At 45.5% G+C, this 20,594-nt stretch overlaps 1 protein-coding gene across 12 annotated transcripts in view; it reads left to right on the forward strand.

Moving 5' to 3' along the window:
* Nucleotides 1–20,594, forward strand: part of LOC551706 (unconventional myosin-IXb) — an 80,667-nt gene that overhangs the window by 40,270 nt on the left and 19,803 nt on the right. Inside the window, exon 1 of one of the 12 annotated variants that reach the window (XM_624095.5) lies at nt 14,569–15,023. The exons of the other annotated variants lie outside the window; for them this stretch is intronic. Coding sequence (XP_624098.3) covers nt 14,933–15,023 — 91 coding nt within the window. The 5' untranslated portion in view covers nt 14,569–14,932. Of the gene's footprint in view, nt 1–14,568; nt 15,024–20,594 lie in introns of those variants that run through there. 12 annotated transcript variants of the gene reach the window in all.

The raw sequence follows: 20,594 nt of genomic DNA on the forward strand, positions 1-20,594 counted from the left end.
CCCTTGCATCTTTATTTTTATCCAATATTTATCCAATGATTTATACAATGTCTCCCAAATAATTGTCATTATTTATCACTTTCGAACACGCTGTTTTTTTGCTTTTCCTTTCGTACGAGTTTCGTGCTCTCCTCTCGATCTCTTCGCACGGATCGCGGAGCCTTGGCTTAGCTTATCCGTCCCCGCGAAAAATAAATGGCGTCGGTGGGCGGGCGGGCGGTCACGATCGATCATTCCCGCTAATTAATTCATCCATCAATTAGTAACGGCGCCGCTACGTGTGGCGTGGAACCGCGCCTTCTCAGAGATCTGACCGCGTGAACGCGCGGTTGAAAGAAGCGGGCGAGAGAGAGGAAGAAAAAAAAAAGGGGGGGGATGCGAGGCACCGCCACTTGGAGAATTTAATTAAACCGAGAGAGAGGAAGGGGACGAGGAAGGGGACCAGGGGCTGCGATACAAGAAGAAGGCTGCAAGAAGCTTCCACCATGGGCGGCTTCGCTCCTTCTTCGACTCGCCTTCCCTAATTGTTTCGCCCCGGTATATAGCGAAAGCCTAACTTTCTCCCTCCTTTTTTCCCTTTCTTCTAGTTGTTTAACGCTCTTAAGACGCGTGCCCCTTCCTTCCTTCCTTCCTTCCTTCCTCCTCCTTTGAATTTGTTCCACACCGTTGGCGAAGTTCGGCCAAGTTCTCTGGCGACATTTCCCATTCAAATCGGTCCCCGATTTGCCTCAACTCGCCGAATCTTTTTCTCGCTTGCCGAGTCTAGTCGCTATAAAAGTCATTCGACCGGGTTAAAAAGGAATACGTATGAATCTCGTTGTCGGTGGTGATTTGCGAGTAAAATGTTGCAAACGTTGCCTTCTCTTTTCCACGCTTTTACTTGCTGCTGGAAAATTATTTTTCTCCTATAAATGATATATATATATATGTATGTCTGTCGGTTTCTCGGCTACTCGCGTCCTACAATCTGTATTTTTAATCGTGTCTTCGCGGTTCCCTTTCTTCTCATAACGCGTACAACAACGTATCTATCGCGATACTGCACGATAATGCACTTGTATCTCATCCTCTCTTTTATATCTGCTCTCAAGCTTCAATTTTCAACGCACATGGAAAGATTTCCTATCCCCCTTCCATCTCATAAAAATCGTAATTTCCAAAAAGAATAATAATAAAATTATCTCTCCTTTCGATCATCAACTCTTATTCAATTGAAAAACAAAGAAGAAAGAAAAATCTGTTCTATTCTTTCGAGGCAAAAAGAAAAAAAAAAATATTCAAAAACTAACACGGTAGAAACACGGACGATCCATCCTACGTGTACAGCATTAAAATCTAACCCCGTGTCCGGGGAGGGGGGATGGTCTATTTGATCCAAAGCGGGGGATCCGAGCGCAGTTTTTATCGACAGCCCGCCCCGCGGATAATTAATTATCGTTGGATGGATATTACACCGGTATACCTCGCGCCACTCTATTTTCCCATCGAGCCATCCGGATTACAACGCAACAACTGCCGGTACCGGAAATAAATCACACCGTTTTCTGGCCGTTGCCGTGGCCGGTCATTAGTCATTAGACCGTCGCTTATTACAATTCCCTCCCGGCTGGATGCCCTCCCGGCTAAGGAATTCGATAAATTATAATTAGATCACCGGGGAACAAGGACGAGGATGTGGAGCGCTTTGCAACGTCTGGATCGTTTCGCCTCGATTCTCTGCTTCCGAGAGTGCATTACGCCTCTCTCGCTCTCGCTCTTTCTCTTCGCCAGATATAAATCACTATCGTGGTATTAAACACCGGTGACCGGCTACCGGTAAAGGCATCTTCTATATATATATATAATATAAGTGGATCCTTCCTTTTCTCGGCCACTCGTCAGATCGGTCCCACCTCGTTACCGATCTCGTCTCGCTTCGACTAGCTTCCTCTTAATTGATTTGAAAATTGAATACTCCTCGAGGAGGAGTAGCTTGATGGATACAATAGCAACAATGTTGAAAGTTTTCACACTGGAAAACCTCGATCCAACGTATATATTTTTCTAAGATATATAATATATATAATAAACTTCTTCGAATTTCGTATCCTCAAAGCTCAAAGTTCTTCTGCGATTTATACATCCATTTTTCGATTGCAATCGCCGACCTTGTAAGAAGTGAATCTCGGAAAGAAATGGTGGTCGGACTCCGATTTTGATCGATCCTTGGGAGCTGAAAACGGATAATTGATCGGAGGATCCGTTCGATTCGACTTAATCGAATGCAGATTAAAGTTCGCATCGGCGGGGCGAAATTAGTTTTCACCGCTAACAGCATCATCGGGAACGGGGAGGGAGGGAGGGAGGGCTCTGCGTGACACGTTCATAAAGTCGGAGCAAAAACGAACGAATTTGGCGCGGATCCAGCTGCATCCATCGACCTTTTCCATATAAATCACCGGGATACGCGTATCCCTCCGCGATATCGGCAAGGGATTTGAAACAAAAAAAAATAAAAAAGAAAGAATAGAAAAAAAATAGGGAGAAGAGAAAAAGAGAAGGAAAAATAAAAAAGAGAAGGAAGAATAAACGTGGTGTAATATCATGCTTTTTCTCGTCGATCGACGAGGAATTGGAGGAACGATCGAGACGATCTCTTCGTACTCGCTATGCATAAGAGAGAGAATAATTTGAAATAAGCGTCGATCGAAAATATATTTTTGAAGGAAGCAGTAAGTAAAACTCGAAACAATCGCAAGTTTAGTTAGCATCGAGGATCGAAGGGTCGGTAACCGGTTAATACGCGTCGTATATCCGCGCAAGAACATTCGAGATGACTGGTACCATCCACTATGCATAGATCCACGGTTATACGAATCTCATTTTCCCCTATAGCCGCCATAGCTTCTCCCCTGACCGAGATAAGCCGTGTACTCGTTGAATCCTTAAGGATGCGCGTTGGTGGGCGCGTCGAGGAGGGGAGAGGGGTAGATAAGAGAGAGGTCTGGATCGTTTCGAGCTATCCTGAGGCACGTACGTCGAAACACGGCCTCGTAATATTAATAGCGTTAGCCTCCTCTCTCCCTTTCCAGATATCCTCCCGCGCAATTTTCGTAATTCCCGCCCTCTTCCACTCGTTAAACGTTCCACATTTTTCTGACGACCAACACTTATCGAAAAATATCACGAATCTCCTCTTCGATCGATCGTCTCGTAATTTGGCGGCGCATCCCGGATTACGAGACGATGCGGTGTTTTCTTAAAACATCTTTCATTCCATTCCGTTGATCGTTGAAAAGTGTCGAAGAATGGATCTGATTCTCGAAGTTTGCGTTAAGTTTTTGAAACGAACGTTTCGTCCACTTTTCGAGGATGGATTCGTGTATTCGATTGGATCTCGGTCAGTGGATTGGGGCATCGTTTCGAATTATCGATTCAGGCCATCGACGATAATTCCGTATCCATTAATTCCGTCGCGAATCCTATTACATATCGAAAGTTTTAATTGCATCGCGGCGAACTTTCTACTCGAAAGGATTCGAATTTTCAAAATTTCGCTTTCCAACTTTTCCTTTGGACGGCTTTCACGATCTACTTTTCAGGGAGGGGGGACGAGCTCGAATTTCCGCCTCGAATTTGTTTTCGATCAATGATTCGAAACAAAACCTTCTCGAGCCAATTATTTTCCCCGATTCCGCGGAATGTAAAAGATTCATCGATCTCGAGAAGGACGGCAATTTTTTGTGGAAGTGAAAAAAAAAAAATTAGGTCTCCAAGTTTTCAGAATGTTTCAGAATGTGGAGCGAGTGCATCACTGGCGAGTGATCACGCGAACGATCCATCATTCCGCGTCACCGATGCGCCACGGGTCGGCATAATTTGTTCGCTCGATTAGATATTGAAAAGCTGTAAACCCGGTCCGTCTGGTCAACGAGAGGGAGCGAGCGAGAGATGGCCAACTCGAATCGAGAGAAGGAGAGATACGTCGCTTCGTTTCGATCGCGATAGCGAAGATTGGATCTCTCCTGGAGGTGTTCGTAAAATAATCAACTTCTTGACGAGATAGCGCGAGGAAAGTCACTTCGATTCGTTGGAACCCCGAACGAACGAACGAACGAACGGGAGGAACCCTGGTTTCTATTTTTCCCTTATCTTTCCTTTATAATCGAGACTGAGAAAAAGAGAGAGAGAGAAAAATATAAGATAAATAGCCGGATATTTGAAAATATCGGGAAAAGGGAAAGATTTATATATAATCGAGCTTTTACATCGAGATCGATCTCTCGATGCCGCTACCTTCGACTTGGAGAAGCAGCGAGCACGAGTGCATCGCGCCGTAACCGCGGCGCAAAAAAGTTGGGTGGGCCTCCATTGTTACGCAGGACGGTCGTTTCGCCGGTCGATGTCTCCTCGGCTCATCCAATTAAACGTCCGTCCAAGTCCAAGGAGGAAAGAAGAAAAAGAAGTTGGAGAGAGTTGGGAAGAAATCGATCGAGCAGCAACGAAGATCGTAACAACTTCTCGAAAATAATGTATAACTTCTCGCCCCTCCTCCTCCTCTCGAAAACGATCAATTTCCTATTCTAAACATGGATCCTCAAACTATATACTTGAGACATATGCTCGTAATAAAGCCGGAGAAAAGAGATCGGAAATTCGAGAGAAAAAAGGGATTCGTTAAAAAAAAAAAAAAGAGAAGAAAAGGGGGAAAAAAGGAAGAAATGTCATTTGATCTGTGCGTTCTCGTCGCCTTCGCTCCTCTCTCGTGTCTCCACGCGTTTTCGTCCACGATTCTCCGGGGTTACGAGCAAAAACCAACCTCCTGCACCGCCCTCCTCCGTCTCTTTGAAATAAAGAGACTGCGGTTTATCTGGAAAGCGCGATCGAATGGTATCCCACCTTTGGAAAGGTTTTTAAAAAGTCAGCGGACCGGATTCGACACGGTTGACACGTGTTTCTCTCTCTCTCTTCCTCTCTGCCTGCGAACGAGGCCACGGTTATCGTACTGGCTTCGAGTTCCCCTTTCGTACAGATTCGCTCGATGATATTTCGCCGGATGTAATTAAAAATTGGACCCTTCGACGGAGAGGGAGATTTCGATGGTTGGGAGATTAATCCGATCGATTGCGCGTGGCGATAAAAAGAGGAGAAATCCTCGGTGAGGATTCTCGGCGGCGTGATTTGCTCGTCGCTGTTCCATTCCGCGTCGAGAGATTGGCCTCGTTCGTTCGTTCGTTCGTTCGTTCGTTCGTTGGGCCACGGAGGAGGAAATGGCGATCGCGAGTAAACACGGAGGAGCAGGATTCGTGGGGACCAGATAGGCCTTGGACGGGCATACGGGCCCATCCGTCACCCGGTGACACCGGACCCGATGCGTTTTTGCCTCTGCCCCCCGCCCCCCCTCGGCCCCCTCTGCCCGACTTCTGATCCGCCGCATCCTCGAAACCGACGGGAAAAAATTCCTCGTCACCGCGATCCTCGCCGGGATCGTCGATCCCTGAAACGCGATCGCTTCCCTCCTCCTCCTCCTCCTCCTCCTCCTCCTCCTCGAGTTTTTACTCGAGTCGGGAAAAGGCGTCTTTCGGCCAAATCCTTCGTTTTACATTTTCGTTCGAGGATGCTACAAGTCTTTCTATGCTGCCTTTCTTTCTTATTTATTTATTTATTTATTTTTTTGGGTGTATTTTTTGATTGGTGAAATATTTATTCTATGATTCGTCGAAGAATTTCTCTCGTTCAAGAATTTCCCTTTCCAAGAATTGTTAAAAGTTTCACGGAACGACTTGGATTTTTAGTAAGCTTTTTTCGAAACGAGTCCTTTCCACATCTTGGAAAATATTAATACTTATTTCGTGAAATAATCAATCAATCTTTCCTGTTAATCGTCGAAAAAATTTCAACTTCGATTTTTGTAAACTTCCTTCTCCTTTCCACATTTTGGAAAATATACATATTCCACATAATTATTTCGTGAAATATTCATCAAGATCGATCGATCTTGCCCGTTAATCGTCGAAAAAATTTCTCGAAACGACCTCTCCGCGTAGAAAATGACGGGCAGAATCATCCCCTTTAGAAAGATGATAAAGGGTAAATGAAATTTCGCAGAGCGCGGAGGGTCCCCTCCCCTCTCCCCCCGATCGAACTTTATTTCACGGTGGGTGACACAAAGTGGCCGCGTCACGGTTCGCGCGGGCAGCAAAGGCGCGTTGTACGCCGATAATAGGAGCCGGCTTCGAAAAGGATCCCGGCGCAAATGGGACGTCCCTGTTCCACGACTTATCGGTTGATAAGCGTTGCGACAAAAACGAGATGGAAAGAGGCGAACGGCCGCTAATCCAGTTTTCTGCGAGGCTTGATTGCGCGACACCGCCCACCCAGACCCTCGTATTCCGCGTATCGTCCATCTCGAAAGCCCGCCCTAATTAAAATACTCGCTGCCTCGCCTTTTATTCCCAATATTTTCCCCCCCTCTCGATGGTCCACCCTCTCGATCCCGCCGTTATTTCGATTATCGCGAAGAAAGCGTTTAGCGAAAGGAATTTTTACGGAGGTAAAGGATAAGGTCCAAGAGAGAGATCCACGCGATATTTAAGAAATAAAAAATACGCACGCGTCCGGTGCATGCGTACGGAATTATCGAGATTTAACCGAGTGGTGGATCGGTTCGTTGGATATTTTCGCCGCTCCCAACTTTTTTCATCGTTCCGCGTTACGTTAACGAGAAAAGGAACGGAACGAATAACGGAAACTAAACGTCAAACATTGATCGATCGTGTTGATTCTTTACCACGTGTCTACATGCTTAAAGTTAATAAGCTAATATATCTATCATTTACTTAATTATCGAACTTGTGATTAAAATATTCAACGCGTAGGATACGCGTGTATTCCTCTCTTTCTCGTCACGATATAATAGAGACGAGACGATGATAGAAAAAAGATGGAAAGTTGGAAGAAGAGGGCCGATCGATTAAGCTAATCGGTTTACATACGCATTTTGTATACGCGCGATAACGAACGATCGTCGTCGTTCGTCACCCATCTAATCGAAGGCGTGACTAATTAACGGCACCCCGTTTAGACACACGAGCCGGCTTCGTCGATTATCTCCATATTTATCCGTTCGAGTACTAACGAGGCCGATAATCGAGAAATTCTTGCACGACCACGCATGCGAACAACGAACAACGACTCGGGACGAGTCTCGCCCCTCTTTAACAACGCGATTCCCCACCATTACTTGGTACGCGACTAATTACTCGCCGATTACATTAGTTCGTCTCGATTACGCTCAAATATCATCCAAAGTATCATCCGATTCGATCGGTTATGATCGGGACGCAAGCAATTTCGCAACCGGGTGAAAATTCCCCTCGAGAGGGTGGATCGCGCGCAATTTTCGATTCAATTAGGTTAACGGGGCGGCTCTTAATCGAAACGATCGGCCACGGCTGTTTCTATTAATTTTTACTTCGTTCCGTATACGCGAAATTCATCCGAGGAAATAGGCAATATCCGCGCGAAACCCGCTCATATTATTCTTGTAATTCTCGCGGTAATTTTGGGATATAATTTCGGCGAGATCTCCACCATTCCATCGTGTCGATCCTTTCGCGGATGCTATATTTCACACTTGGATCACTCGAATTTAGAAATTCGCGTGGATGTCGATCTACAGATATTCTAGATATTGTAGATATTCTATTACAATGGACATTCGGATTTAATGATCTTCCAATATGGATACTCGAATCTGAAGGCTTTCATACTGGATGTCGATTGGACACTCGGATCTATCTTCGTATGGATGCCTATTATAATACTCGCATCTTATATCTATAATTCGAATTTGAAGATTTTCACATGGATGTCGAATATAATAGACAGTCGAATCTATCTTCGTATGGATACCTATTACAATATTTGAATCTTGAGGTCTTTGCATAAATATAATTCGAATTTCAAGATTTTCACATGAATATCAACTGTAGTGGACACTCGAGTCTATCTTCAAATGGATGCCTATTACAACACTCGGATCTTGAGGCCTTTGCATAAATACATAGACTACAGTGAATACTCTGAAGAAAAATTTCATATGGATACCGATTATTATGAGAACTTTCGCATGGATGCCTACTATAATCAGCAGTCGAGAAGAAATCTCTCTGGATCCCTAATCAGAATTAGGAAGGAAGAGATGATAATTTTGAGAATGCGTACGCGGGAATGATAAATTACTTCGCGGATGCGGCGCGCGAATTATTGACCCAGAATCTGGCGCTTCTTCCCTCGCGGGAAAAACAGCGTGGCTGTTGATGAGTCTCGCGCCATCACTCGGGATTATCTCTCGTGGCTTTATATAACTTTTATATATATATATATATATATAAGCGGTTTGTGTACGTGTGCTCGACTCATTACGGTAAGTCACGACCGGCTTGACTTCTTTAATCGAAGGTTAAATCGTGCCGCATGGCTCGCCTCGATGTCTGTATTTTATTAACGCGCGCGGCCGTGAACACTGGTGATACAAGGGTAGTGAGAGAAGCTCGCCTCTTCACCCGAAATTTCTCATCCCATCGCTTCGCTAATCCCTCTCCGGTTATCCGATTTTATTATCAAAATTCCATCGATCGTTCCTGATTTTTTTTTTTTTTCTACATAGACTCGTTGATTTTTATATCTAGATTTCTATTTGGAATAGTAGGTACGAGTAGTATCCTCGGTTATCGTTGGACAATAATCTCCACTAACTTTGGCCAAAGTTTCGAGTAGAAGTTTTCTAGCAAGACACTCCAGGTCTCCGTGCTCTAGGTCTGTCTCAAGTCCCGGTTGTAAAAGTTTCAACAGGGTCTTGTGTACACGAGTTATGATGCGCCTGCATCAAACAAATTTACCATCGTTCCACCATTCTTCAGAGTTTCGTTTAAAGATTATGCTTGTACAGTTTACGAGTTACAAATCTAATTAATTATTCGTATCGTCTTTCTAGAGAAAGATTCCTTCCCCTCGAAAAATCGAAGAATCGTGAAAAAGGAAAGAAACCTACTTCTCTAGAGATCGGTAACGCATCCACGGAGCGCGTGTAAGGCCCATTTTTCGAGGATCGGTAACAGGACGGATCTTTCCTCCTCGATGATCGGACGTTCGCGATCCCCCCGCTAGATCGTGCTGCGTGCTACACGGGCCCAACCCGTGTGTCCGCCGTTGCCTGCCTTATCGGCCAGGAGTTAGCTCGAAGCGGGCATGGAACGGGCCCCGCTCGGGCCCCCCACCCTCCTTCCCTCGATCGTGGTGGACGGAAACCGGTTTCGCGCGGGGCGTGCACGGCGCAAAGATCTCTCGGTGGAGATTTGAATTTCACCGCAAACAGCGGATCCTCTTCCTCCTTCTCGCCGCCTTCGCCTTTCTTCTCTTAACCTTCTCGAGAGAAGGCTGAACGAACGAGGGTAGCCCTCGTTGATCTTTTCCTTAGCTGCTTGGCCCTCGTGTGTTTTCGTTTGTATATATATATATGTATACACGATCACGCGTTCCTTCATCGTGAATTTTTGAATTCAGAGGAATCCGCTTCTAGAAATGTTCTGTCCGACATATGCGTTATTTTTTCCCCCTCGATCGAGCTCTCGATTTAGGATTTATTCTCGACGGATATTCGGAATAAATCTGGATGTGGAGATGTCGGAGATGTCGATTCTGGCTTCTGGAGAGAGACAAGATCCCGGGATTCTTTGGCCGGCGGAGTGTAAACGACACGCTCTTAAAATCTCACGCACGACAGGTGCTCCGGTGGCCACGCTGGGAGGGCTGACGCGTCCTCGAAATTCGGGCTCTCACACTTTTTCGAGCATGCGCTCGTTAATCAGCCGTGAGGCCCTTCGGCTAACCTCCTTGCGGCTACTCGTTCCTCAAGGACCTACTTTGTCTCTTTTACCTATCTCGCTATCGACCGATCTCTAAAAAAATCTCTTCCCAACTCCGCGTCTTCGCCCCCCCCTTTGCAATTTTTATTTCATCTGGGGTGACAACAACTCTATTATTCGAAATTCTCAAATTCAGAGACTCGGAGACTCTCGTTACGAGATCAACTCGTTGAGAAAAAATAATTGGTCGATAATAATTCGAATAAAGTCGATTATTAAAATGCTACGAACAACATTTCTGATCTAGAAATAAAAACGATTATCGTATCGTCATTTCTGAAATTCAGAGAGTCGTAATTTCGTCCACCGACTATTTCTCTCTTGAATTCGGTGGTCTACCTGTACTTTTCTACCGCTCTGTACGTTCTCCAACTTCTCGAAACTCTATCAAATTTGGAGGAACGAGAGTCTCCCCCCTCTCGAAATGTACGAAAGCTTCCTTTTGGAAGAAGTCGGACGGATGCACACCCTCGGACACGAAGATTCTGTCCGTGCCGAATCTGAGCGCAGCAACGAGCCGAGTTTAATCTGCGCATAATCGCGGTCTCGAGGAGGTCGGGCAGGTAGAGGGGGAGGTAGAGTTGGGTCCGGTAGTGGTCGTCGGCCCCTGGTGAGAGACTCGCCTCTCCTCTTCTTCCCGTCGGCCTCTCTAACTCCCGTGGAGGGTCGTAGGAGGCCCACGGAGTGGGACGGCGAGTGGTTGCTCCGGAGGGATGGGAGCCGGAGGAGAGAAGGGGAGGGCGGCAGGCGACTAGAAACTAACGACGCGTTCCTGCCTCCTCTCGAGCCGGCTAATCGCATGAATTTTCGACCGAACTCTCCTCGAGAATGTTAATCATAAGTCGGGATTATCGGAATTCTCGAAGGAGAATCGAAGGAATCGTTGTGACCCAGTTTCTTCATATTTTAACACGCCTTCTCTCCCGAAACCGAATCAAATTTTTTTCGCTTTTTCCCTCTCTTCTAACTATTTTAAAATATTTGAAATATTTATATAATTGAAACACGATTCAAATTCGTCGTTTCTACTTGTTCTAATTCGAAATTATATCGTATCATAGATGGATTATATTCATTCATTTCTGATTTTCGCGAAATTTAATCTAATTACACGTCGTCGATTGAACGAGCAGTGTTATAACCTAATATTACGATCAGGATCATTGGAAATTGGAAATCGAGAAAGATCATGCGAAGTATGAATATACGCGGTTCACTGTTTACGGCGTAGAACGAGTCCGCGGCCATATTGGATTCCTCTCGCCGCTGTAGATCAAAATTATAAGGCGGAACAGCGCTTCGGGACGTCCGTTCGGGATTCCTCACCGCGATATCCTCTCCTCCCTCCTCGTCCTTTTTCGCGCTCCTCCCGATCGGTTTCGATCGATTTGCCAAACACCTTCGATATCCTGTTTTTCTCTACCGTTCGCATCCCCCTCCCTCCGCCCGTCTCTTGCTCCGCTTCTTTCTTTGCCCGTTTGTCAGGACACCGCGAGTTTCGAGAAACCATTGGCTCGACGGATTCAGGCGGGTCAGGTGGCGCGTATCGCGTGTCACTCTCCTCTCCGTGTACGTACGCTTATACTTTTGCTCGAGAAAAGGATGGTTGGGCTCGGCTTGCGGTTTTTCCACGCCCTTCCGCCAGCTGGAGGATTAGGAGACCTCGTCGAAAACCTGTTCAAGTTTCGCGACGTTCGATCGCGTCGCGGCAATGAATCGTGCAACGTTCGATGCTCGAAAAAATGGAACGGGCTGGGTATTGATTTTTGAAAAAAGTAAAATAAAGCAAACCTGGAATTCTCTTTCTTCGTATTTTCTTGGAAAAGATCCGAACATAATCGTAAAATTATAATGGAAGAAAGGGAAATAACATTCACGTCGTTGCACACGTGAAGATGGATCGATAATTCCTCGACGAAATAAAAATGAAAATAACAATAATGATAATAATAATAATCGACGCGTCGTTTGTCCCTTTTGCCGTTTTAGAAATCTTACTTAGATTGAAAGAAGGGAAAGAAACCAACCTGTAATCGTGTTCCAATCCACTTTCGAGTTTAAACTATAAACGGTATCGTTTCTTCATTATCCACCGTTGAAAGGAAGGTTACGAAACATTCGGGAACTCGGGATATCTCGGGATACCCGTATCCCAAGGTTTTCTAATGCCCTCCGCCCATTAAGTTAACCGCGCTCACCGTTTCGAAGAAGCATAAATCACAGGTGAAGGCCTACCCCGGGAAGGAGAGGGGAGGAAGAGAGGGGAGTGGAATACAGGTAACGAGCAATTAACAATGAGCCTGTTGTTCGACTTAGATGTGTGTATAAATATATATATATATATATATACATTCGTTTATCCCGTGGGATCGATAACTTTCTCTCTCTCTCTCTCTCTCTCTCTGCCTGCCGAAAACGCAATACCGGTCTGTGATGTCTCCGCCCTAGACGAAATTGTTGCAATTAAGGTGGGAAGTTTGCGCGAAATCCTGTGTGGAAACGTTGATAACTAATGGGCGAGCGTCTCGCACGAGGCAATTAACCATCGAGCAAAAATGCGGCGAGCACCGAGAGAAGAGAGAAGGCGTACCTTTTTCTCCTAATTAACGGTGGTATATATATATGTTGCCGTATATTGGTTAATTGGACGAGATCAATTACACGTTGACCAATTAGTCTGGAACGGGGGCATCTATCCATACGCGTATTGGAGAGAGAGAGAGGTTGGCTCGGTTTTCGAAGTTTTCCAAGCGCGGTGAAATTCATGGTGTCGCCGTGCGGTACAAGTTTCGAATATAGGAAACAAGTGTCCATCCGGTGCGCGCGATTCAAATCAGATCATGAAAGCGGGGGGTGAATGATGAATTTCGAGGAGGAAGGGCCGGCCTCTGGTATCGCCCGTGCCAGATGCTGTGTGTTTCCGCTGTCGAACACGCGGTCCTGTCAAAAATATATGCCGAAAATCCGTGACTCGGTTTTTTCCCTCCGCTGGAACAAAGCTCTGCTCTGTTTTTCCTCCCCCCCCTTTTTTTTCTTTTTTCTTTTTTCTTTTTTTTCATGTCTCGTATCTATTTCTTAATTGATCTGCTCGATATTCGACCACGTAAAGTTAATCCTTCCAATCCATCCATATATATATATTGTATATTGCGCGGTGACCAGAGGTGATATTAATCTCTCTTGCGATTTTCAATTCGTCGCTACGATACGGTAGTATCGAAAAGTGTCGATAAATCGAATAAAGCAATGAAAAAACGACGCAAAATGACATGCATCGATGACATCCCTCTCCCTTTCGGAAACAGAGGGAAAGAGAGAAAAAGAATTCGAGAAACGAGCGAATTATCATTATACGATCCAATTCCCTTTGACACAGAATCGTGAATAGGAAGATGAAAAAAGCGCTCGGTCGAAAAAAGAAGAAAGAAAAAAGAGTTACGAGAGAGAAAGAAATCCGATCTCATCTCCGTACTCTCGTCTCCCTCTGTATTTGTAAACAACAGTTCATCGAACGTGGTGCACGGGATATCGTATTCGCCGCTCGAGCGGAATAGCGCATCTCTCGCGGCTCTCGATCCGCGGTCTCTCGAGGGAGATGGTTAGGACGAGTCTAGTAGGGCCCCAGCCATTTTTCCATGCAGCATCCACGAGCAACGGTCCAGTCGGTGGGAGGAGGGAGGAGGAGGAGGGAGGGAGGAGGGGGAGAGCGGTGCTCCCCCTCCCCTCCACTTTGGCCGACCCCCGTTGCCCGACCGACCAGACATCCTGGACCCCGGCACACGGGCTCGTGTGTGCCGCCTTCCACCTAACTGGCGTTCCACAGAGTGGCCAGGTGAGGCAGGCCACCTCGAGTTATCTCGAAGACACCTTAGAAGAGATAGGGCCCCGGCCACGGAGGTGGGTTCCAGGCAACAATGACGCCCAGTTGAACTCGGCGAGTCGCCACGCTCTTCGTGCTCCTGCGAACGCGGGCCCGGCTCTCGGTGTCAACCTCGTCCGTTCTTCTCTTCTCTTCCACCGAAACTTGCCGAACGTTAATACGAAACGCACCGACAGGTGCTTCTCACGGTGAAGTTATCCAACTGCTGCGTACTCTCCGGCTCTTGGGGGAGACAGAGAGAGAGAGTGAGAGAGAGAGGGAGAGAGGGAAGCGAGAGAGAAAGAGGGAGAGAGAAAGAGAGAGAGAGAGAGAGAGAGAGGATCTTGGAACAAGAGGCGGGAGAAGGAGAAGGAGAGAGAGAGAGAGAGAGAGAGAGAGAGGAAAGGGAACGACGCTTTTCGAGCGGAGCGAGCGTTTCTCGAAATTTCTCGAGGAAAATTTCCGTTTCCCCTCTCCTCCCCCTATATTATTACGTTCTCGTCCCTGGATCGAAAGGAAAAGAAAAAAAAAAGGGAAAGAAAAAAGTAACGCTTTGATTTCTCTGCGATTCTACGATTCAAGATCGAGTTATCGAGTGATCCCCCTGATACGTGGATTCTTCTTTTTCTTTCCCTCGTGCGCGTTTCACAGTGAATAACAAATAACGGATATACATATATATATATATATATATATATATAAAATAATATATCCGTGGAGGAGGCGCTATGTGATCCGTCCAGTTCTCTCGTCCAGTGTTACTCTGTTTATCCGTTTGTGACAGTTTGGGGAGGGGGGTGGGGTGGGGGGGAAGAGAGGGAAGAGGTGAAAAAAAAAAGAAAACGGAAGGAAAATGTGCGAGTGCGGTGACGAGTGTGGCGAGGACACGATGAACTGGCAATCGGTCAGACGTCAGGCGGGTGATCTGTGAAAATCGTGAAGATCGTCGTTGATCCATCGTGCGTTGGACGTGGTGTGAGAAAAGAAAAGAGAAGAGAAGAGGAGAGGAGAGGAGAGGAGAGGAGAGGAGAAGAGAAGAGAGAAAGAGAGAGAGAGAGAGTGTGAGAGAAAGAGAAAGGGAGGGGGGGGAAAGAGAGATAAGGCGCGACAGAGTCGAATTTAAGTGAAGAAAATTCTAGCCGATAACGAGCCTCGACCACCTGAGATGGCCACCCTGGGCCTCTCCAAGGTCTTCATACTGGACAAGTACTTTACGGAGCTGCAAAAGTTCTGGGAGACCGAGAAGAAACTTCAAGGTACGCCACTGGGCATCGCTCTCGATCGTCCTTTTCGTTTTGAGCGCGTCGAGTCGTGTTTTCACGGACGTTGCACGATTTAAATGCGACATACCCGCGAGCGGAGGGGAGAGGAGAGGAGGAGGAGAAGGAGGAGGAGGAGGAGGATGACGACGACGACGACGAGAGGATCGAGAAATATGGTCTCTTCTCCTCCTCCTCCTCCTCTTCCTCGCCTTTTACGAATTTTAAATAATTCTTGCCCCATCCGGAAAGGAAGAGACAATCGAAACGATTGGAGAAACGAGGTTTAAACGTCACGTTGCCCGCTCCAACCAGAAGTAAAAATCCGCGCGGATTAAGAGCGTTATTTTTTAATGGCTCTTAAAAAGTTCCACGCGTAGAGTGGTTTGAACGATCTCTCTCCCTCCCTTTCCCCTTTTTCCTTTTTCCCTTTCCTTCTCTTCCCCCTGCAATTTCATTCTTGCTTCTCTCATTCATTCTTTTACGCGATCGTCAAAGGTTCCGCTTTATTCATCGCTCTTCGTTCAACGTCCGAACCGTAATCAAGTTACAAGTGGCTATGCCCTTTTACTGCGAGCTGCGTAATCCCTACTTTTTGCACCATCGTGTACCATCGTCGAATCCATTGCTTTCCTCCCCCCCCTTTCCTTTTCTTTTCCTTTCTTTTCTCTCGTTTCTTTTTTTCTCTCGACGATCTCATTTCAATTGCGGGACGGTGGGACGAAATGGCGGGCGAGGGGCGCCGCGTGTTATCGGCTACGCCCCTGAAAAACCGAAGAACCGCGCCGGGGGCTGGCTGGCAATCGTACGTACGACTCGAAGTTTTACCTGCGTTTTACAGTTAAAACACTCGTCCTCGCGGTTTCTCCACCTTTTGATCGCCTGTACGCGCTGCATTCTTATCACCGGGGCGGACGGAAGACGGTCGACGAAGCTTTTTTTACCGGCGCTGGAAAACCATAGGAGGATTTTCCTATTACCTGTTACCTGTCCACGGTTTACCTGTCCCGTACTTTCCTGTCATTCATACACCTTTGAATCGGTGTTTGCTTTATTAACTCGTTCGCTCCGGGGATGGTCGTTAAAAGATTCATTAGAGGAGGTCGCGCGCGAGAAAACGTGTTTTTCCGTACGAGACGCTTCCGTACGAGGACACTTGCAACTTCTTTTAACTTCCCTCCCCTCCCCTCCCTTTTTCTTTTCTTTCCTCTTAGAAGATTCCCTTTTGAAGAAATGTTTTAATATCCCTCCCTCTTTCTCTTTCTCTCTCTTCGTCTTTCTCTCCTCCCTTCCTGTTTTTCTCGGCTCGTTTTCCCTGCACTACATCCGCACTACAACACCGCGCCGTCCAAACAGCTCGCTCGTAACAGAAAACGCGTAACAGTCGCGAAAACATCCCTCGCGTGCACGCGCATCTTTTTTCGCTTAGAAGCCTTTCATTCTATTTATTTAGAGAATTTATACGTCGCGCGTAATTCGCGTCACGTACGCGTAATCTCCTCGATGCGACAAGGATTAAAATTTCGTTGCATTATTTCACTATTCTTGCTCGCGTAAAAACATACGTGTACGTATATATATATATATATACTTTTTCACATCCTTTTCGCGCATCGCCTTTTTTCCCACGGATTTCTTTTCCCTTCTCCTCCTCCTCCTCCTGCTATATTTACGTTGCAGCAAATATGGACGCGTTTTCACGCGTATTTGCCCGATTAATGAAATTTATTATCTCATCAGGGTTGATTCTTGTTGGCGATAGCAATCGTAACTCTTACTTTATACGTTTAATCCCCGCGGGGCGTATTGTTTCCTCCCCATAAACCGCGCGCCGAAACATTAAACGCTTCATCATCGTTTTCACCCGTCATTTCTTCGCGCTGTTCGTTGAACGAACGGGGGGAGGGGAGGAAGAGAAACGAGAGTCTCTGAATCATCGCCCGACTCGTTGCACCGACTTGCCCCCGTCACGAATCCTTCCTCCTCTCCTTTCCCGCCGCCGAACCCTGCTCTCTAACTCGGCCTCTTCCCTCGCTCTCACGCCCACGCGCATTGCCTCTCCCTCCAGTCTTCCTCTCGGCGAGCGTTTTCCACACGTTCGTTACCGATTTCCCCGTTTGTTGTATTATTAAGTAAGCCGAAAAAAGAATGATTGGCCAATCGAAATAGTTATCTTCGAACACGCGACGATCAAATTTACGATCGTTTACATTGTACCGAGATCGTGTCACTGATCGTCATCGACACCTTAATTTCCATCGACGAGAGATCCATCGAGCGCCTTTCTTTGATCTTTTCCTTTTTTTTTTTTAAATCCAGAACGGTAAAATTCTTTCTTCTAGAAATATAGACTTGTATTTATTGTTTCTTTTTATTTATTTTCTGGAGGAAAAGATTTCTCTCTTTTCGATAAAGTTTTATATTAAGAATTGAAAAGGATAATTTGGGAAGAGATTTCGATTCTCCTTGATTTTATTATTTCTTTTTTTTTTCAAAATTATTTATTTCATCTACTTCAGAGAAGATTTCTTTTTTCTTTTTCGAAAGAATTTTTTTTTTTTTTTAAGAATTCAGAGGATATAATTCGTAGGTTAGGGTAAGGAGCGTCCAGGAAGGATTCCCTGAAAGAAGATTACGTCGATTAGTTGCTCCGAGGGAGGGAGGGAGGGAGGGAGGGGAGAGATACGGTCGCAGGGAATGGATTGTCGATTGCACGATCGCAATTACGGGGACAAAAGCGTTTCGATCTCTCGAAACGGAGCGAGATGGAAGGAGGGCAGGAAACGGTCACGCGGCCTCGGGCTTCGTAATTATATTTCTTGCGGGAAAAGCACGCATAATTGTCCCCGGGACGTGAGAGATCTTTCGAGATATCGTTACATTGTGCCACGTTGTATTCAGGAATTATCTTAGCCCGAGTAATTAGTAGTTTTTGTTACGTCATTAAAGACCTCCACGCCGATTCCTCCACCCTTCTTTTTCCCTCCTTCCTTCTTTCCTTCCTTCCTTCCTTCCTTCCTTCCTTTCCCTCTTTCTCTCGTTCTTTTTTTATCCCGCGATCATTAAACGTTACCCGGCTCGCTTTCAAAGAACTTATCGGATCAGATAAGACCGATTTAAACCCCTGTTCTTATTACAAGAACGACCGTGTTACCAATCGTTCCAATCGATTTTTTTTCTCCCCCCTCCTCCGTGTCCCGGATAACTGGAATGCCTACGGATAATTTTTACCATTTTTTCTCGAAATTTTTCTCTTCTTCCCTTCCCTTTTCTTCCCTTCCCTTTTCTTTCCTTCTCCTTTTTCTTCTTCTCGTTCGAGCCAACTCACGAGTTGGTTCTAACGATTCGCTCGCTCGTGCTCGCCACTCGGAATCCAAGGGATCTGTTATGCCACATCGCGTCGTAGCCTGGGGCGTCGTTAACCATCGCTTTCTGGCAATCTGAAGCCACGGATGGAGGGGGAACAGTACGCCGTAGGATTATTCGCCCGTCTTATTTCTTTCCTCTCGCGAGTCACGATAAGGAAGCGGGAAAAACGAAAAGTATAGAAGAAGATTGTACAGGGAGGCAAAAACTTGACTGTACAGTTACCGCGATCCATCGATCCCATTTCGATCCCATCAAGATCTATGTAAAAAGAACGTCGTCCGATCTGGTAGGATATCCTTTAGATTAGATTATTCTAATCTTGGGATCGAAAGGAGGGAAAAGAAAGGAGGGAGGGAAAATTAAATTCCGAGATGGTTAAACGTTAGCCGATCATCTGCCTTCTCGCGAGGCAAGCAGAGCGGAGGATAACATCCTCGACACGGTGGATCGCGTTTTTCGACGTGAGATCGAAGGTCGATTTGTTTACGTCGAACGGCGACATCCTTTTTCCGAGGAAACAGTCCCCGCGGACTCCCTTGACCCATCTTCGAAACTTGATGGAACGAAGCCGAGCGAAGGCAGAGTTTCCACGATTCTCTCTCGCTTGGATTTATGCGGGGCAACGGCCTAAGCGAGCGTACCATCCACTGCAACTGTCTCTGGCCTCTGCACCACGTGCATCTCACACCGACGAGGATAAACACGAGCGCGCATTGTGCATAGGTGGCTAGCGATGGAGTCGAGTTGCGTCCACCGCTTTTCAAACAATTTTTCCTTTTTCGATACTCGAGAAACTTGACGACGATTGAATATTTAAGATTTTTAAAATAAACGTAAATGGGATTAGAATGGAAATGTGTCGTTCACTGCCGAATACTCGCATTGTCGCGTAGATGGGTAGCGATGGATTCGAGTTGCATCCAAACAATCTTTTTTTTCGATACTCGAAAAACTTGACCACGATTGAATATTCAAAATTTTTAAATTAGATCAGAATGCAAATGTGCATACTGATGAATACTCGCATTGTCGCGTAGATGGGTAGCGATGGATTTGAATTGTGTCCAAACAATCTCTCCTTTCGAAAAACTCGAAAAACTTGACGACGATTGAATATTTAAGATTTTTAAAGTAGACATAAATGGAATCGAGACAGAAATATGTTGTTCATTGACGAATACTCGCATTGTCGCTTAGATGAGTAGCGATGGATTCGAGATGCGTCCAGCGTTTCGCAAACAATTTTTCTTTTCGAATAAATATTTAAAATTTTGAAATTAGATGTAAATGGTTAGAATGGAAAATTGATTCGTATATTCATATGTTGTATACCATGATGAATACCAAACATGCATTGCGCATTGTGATAGCGATGGATTCGAGATGCTTTGAGGGAAATGTTTGTATCGATGTTTTAGAATTGAATACTTAAGTAATTTAAAATTGGATGGAAATTGGATGAATAGAAATTGCGATACCACGTGTATATCGTATATTGATAGAACATAACGACGAATTTGAGGAACGTTTTTTGGAGGAACGTTTCAAGATAGAACGTTTCGATAACATTCGATGAATTATTAAAATCGAATGTAACTTTGAAATTAAATCCGAGATATTCGAAGCAATCCTTTCGATTAAAAAAAATTTCGCCTCGAATCGACGAATTGGAAGGAATATCGTTCCAAATCGTATATAAAAACTTTAAAAAAAAACTGCCCTTGGAATTTAAAACACTCACCTAAAAGATACATTCTCGGGTGAGCACATTTAGGATTTACCTGATCCTGAATTATAGAAGTTGATTAGCGGGCATAAATAGGGAGACATTAAGGACAATTTAGCCGGTGGATACGGCCAAGATTGTACAAGCGTGTGTGCATAAATTGCGGAGTATTAGGGGTAGCCAGGTCACCACCTGGGGGCTATCTTCTAACTCTTTTTTGGAAACGTTCCCGGGGGTTGGTGGTGGTTTAAACGCGGCGAGGCCGGTTTAAATAGTGAATTCCAAGTTGTCGCCTGGGTAAAGAAGCGGCGAGTTTCGAATTCAACGCGCCACTTTTTCTTTCTATCCCATTTTAACGGAACACGGTCGATTTATACATACTTATATATATATATATATATATATATATATATATATACATACATGGAAGATCGTTTGAACGCGAGAGCTAAGCGAGAGAATCGCGTGGATCG

This window comes from Apis mellifera, linkage group LG10 (assembly GCF_003254395.2).
Source record: "Apis mellifera strain DH4 linkage group LG10, Amel_HAv3.1, whole genome shotgun sequence".
Lineage (NCBI taxonomy): Eukaryota > Metazoa > Arthropoda > Insecta > Hymenoptera > Apidae > Apis > Apis mellifera.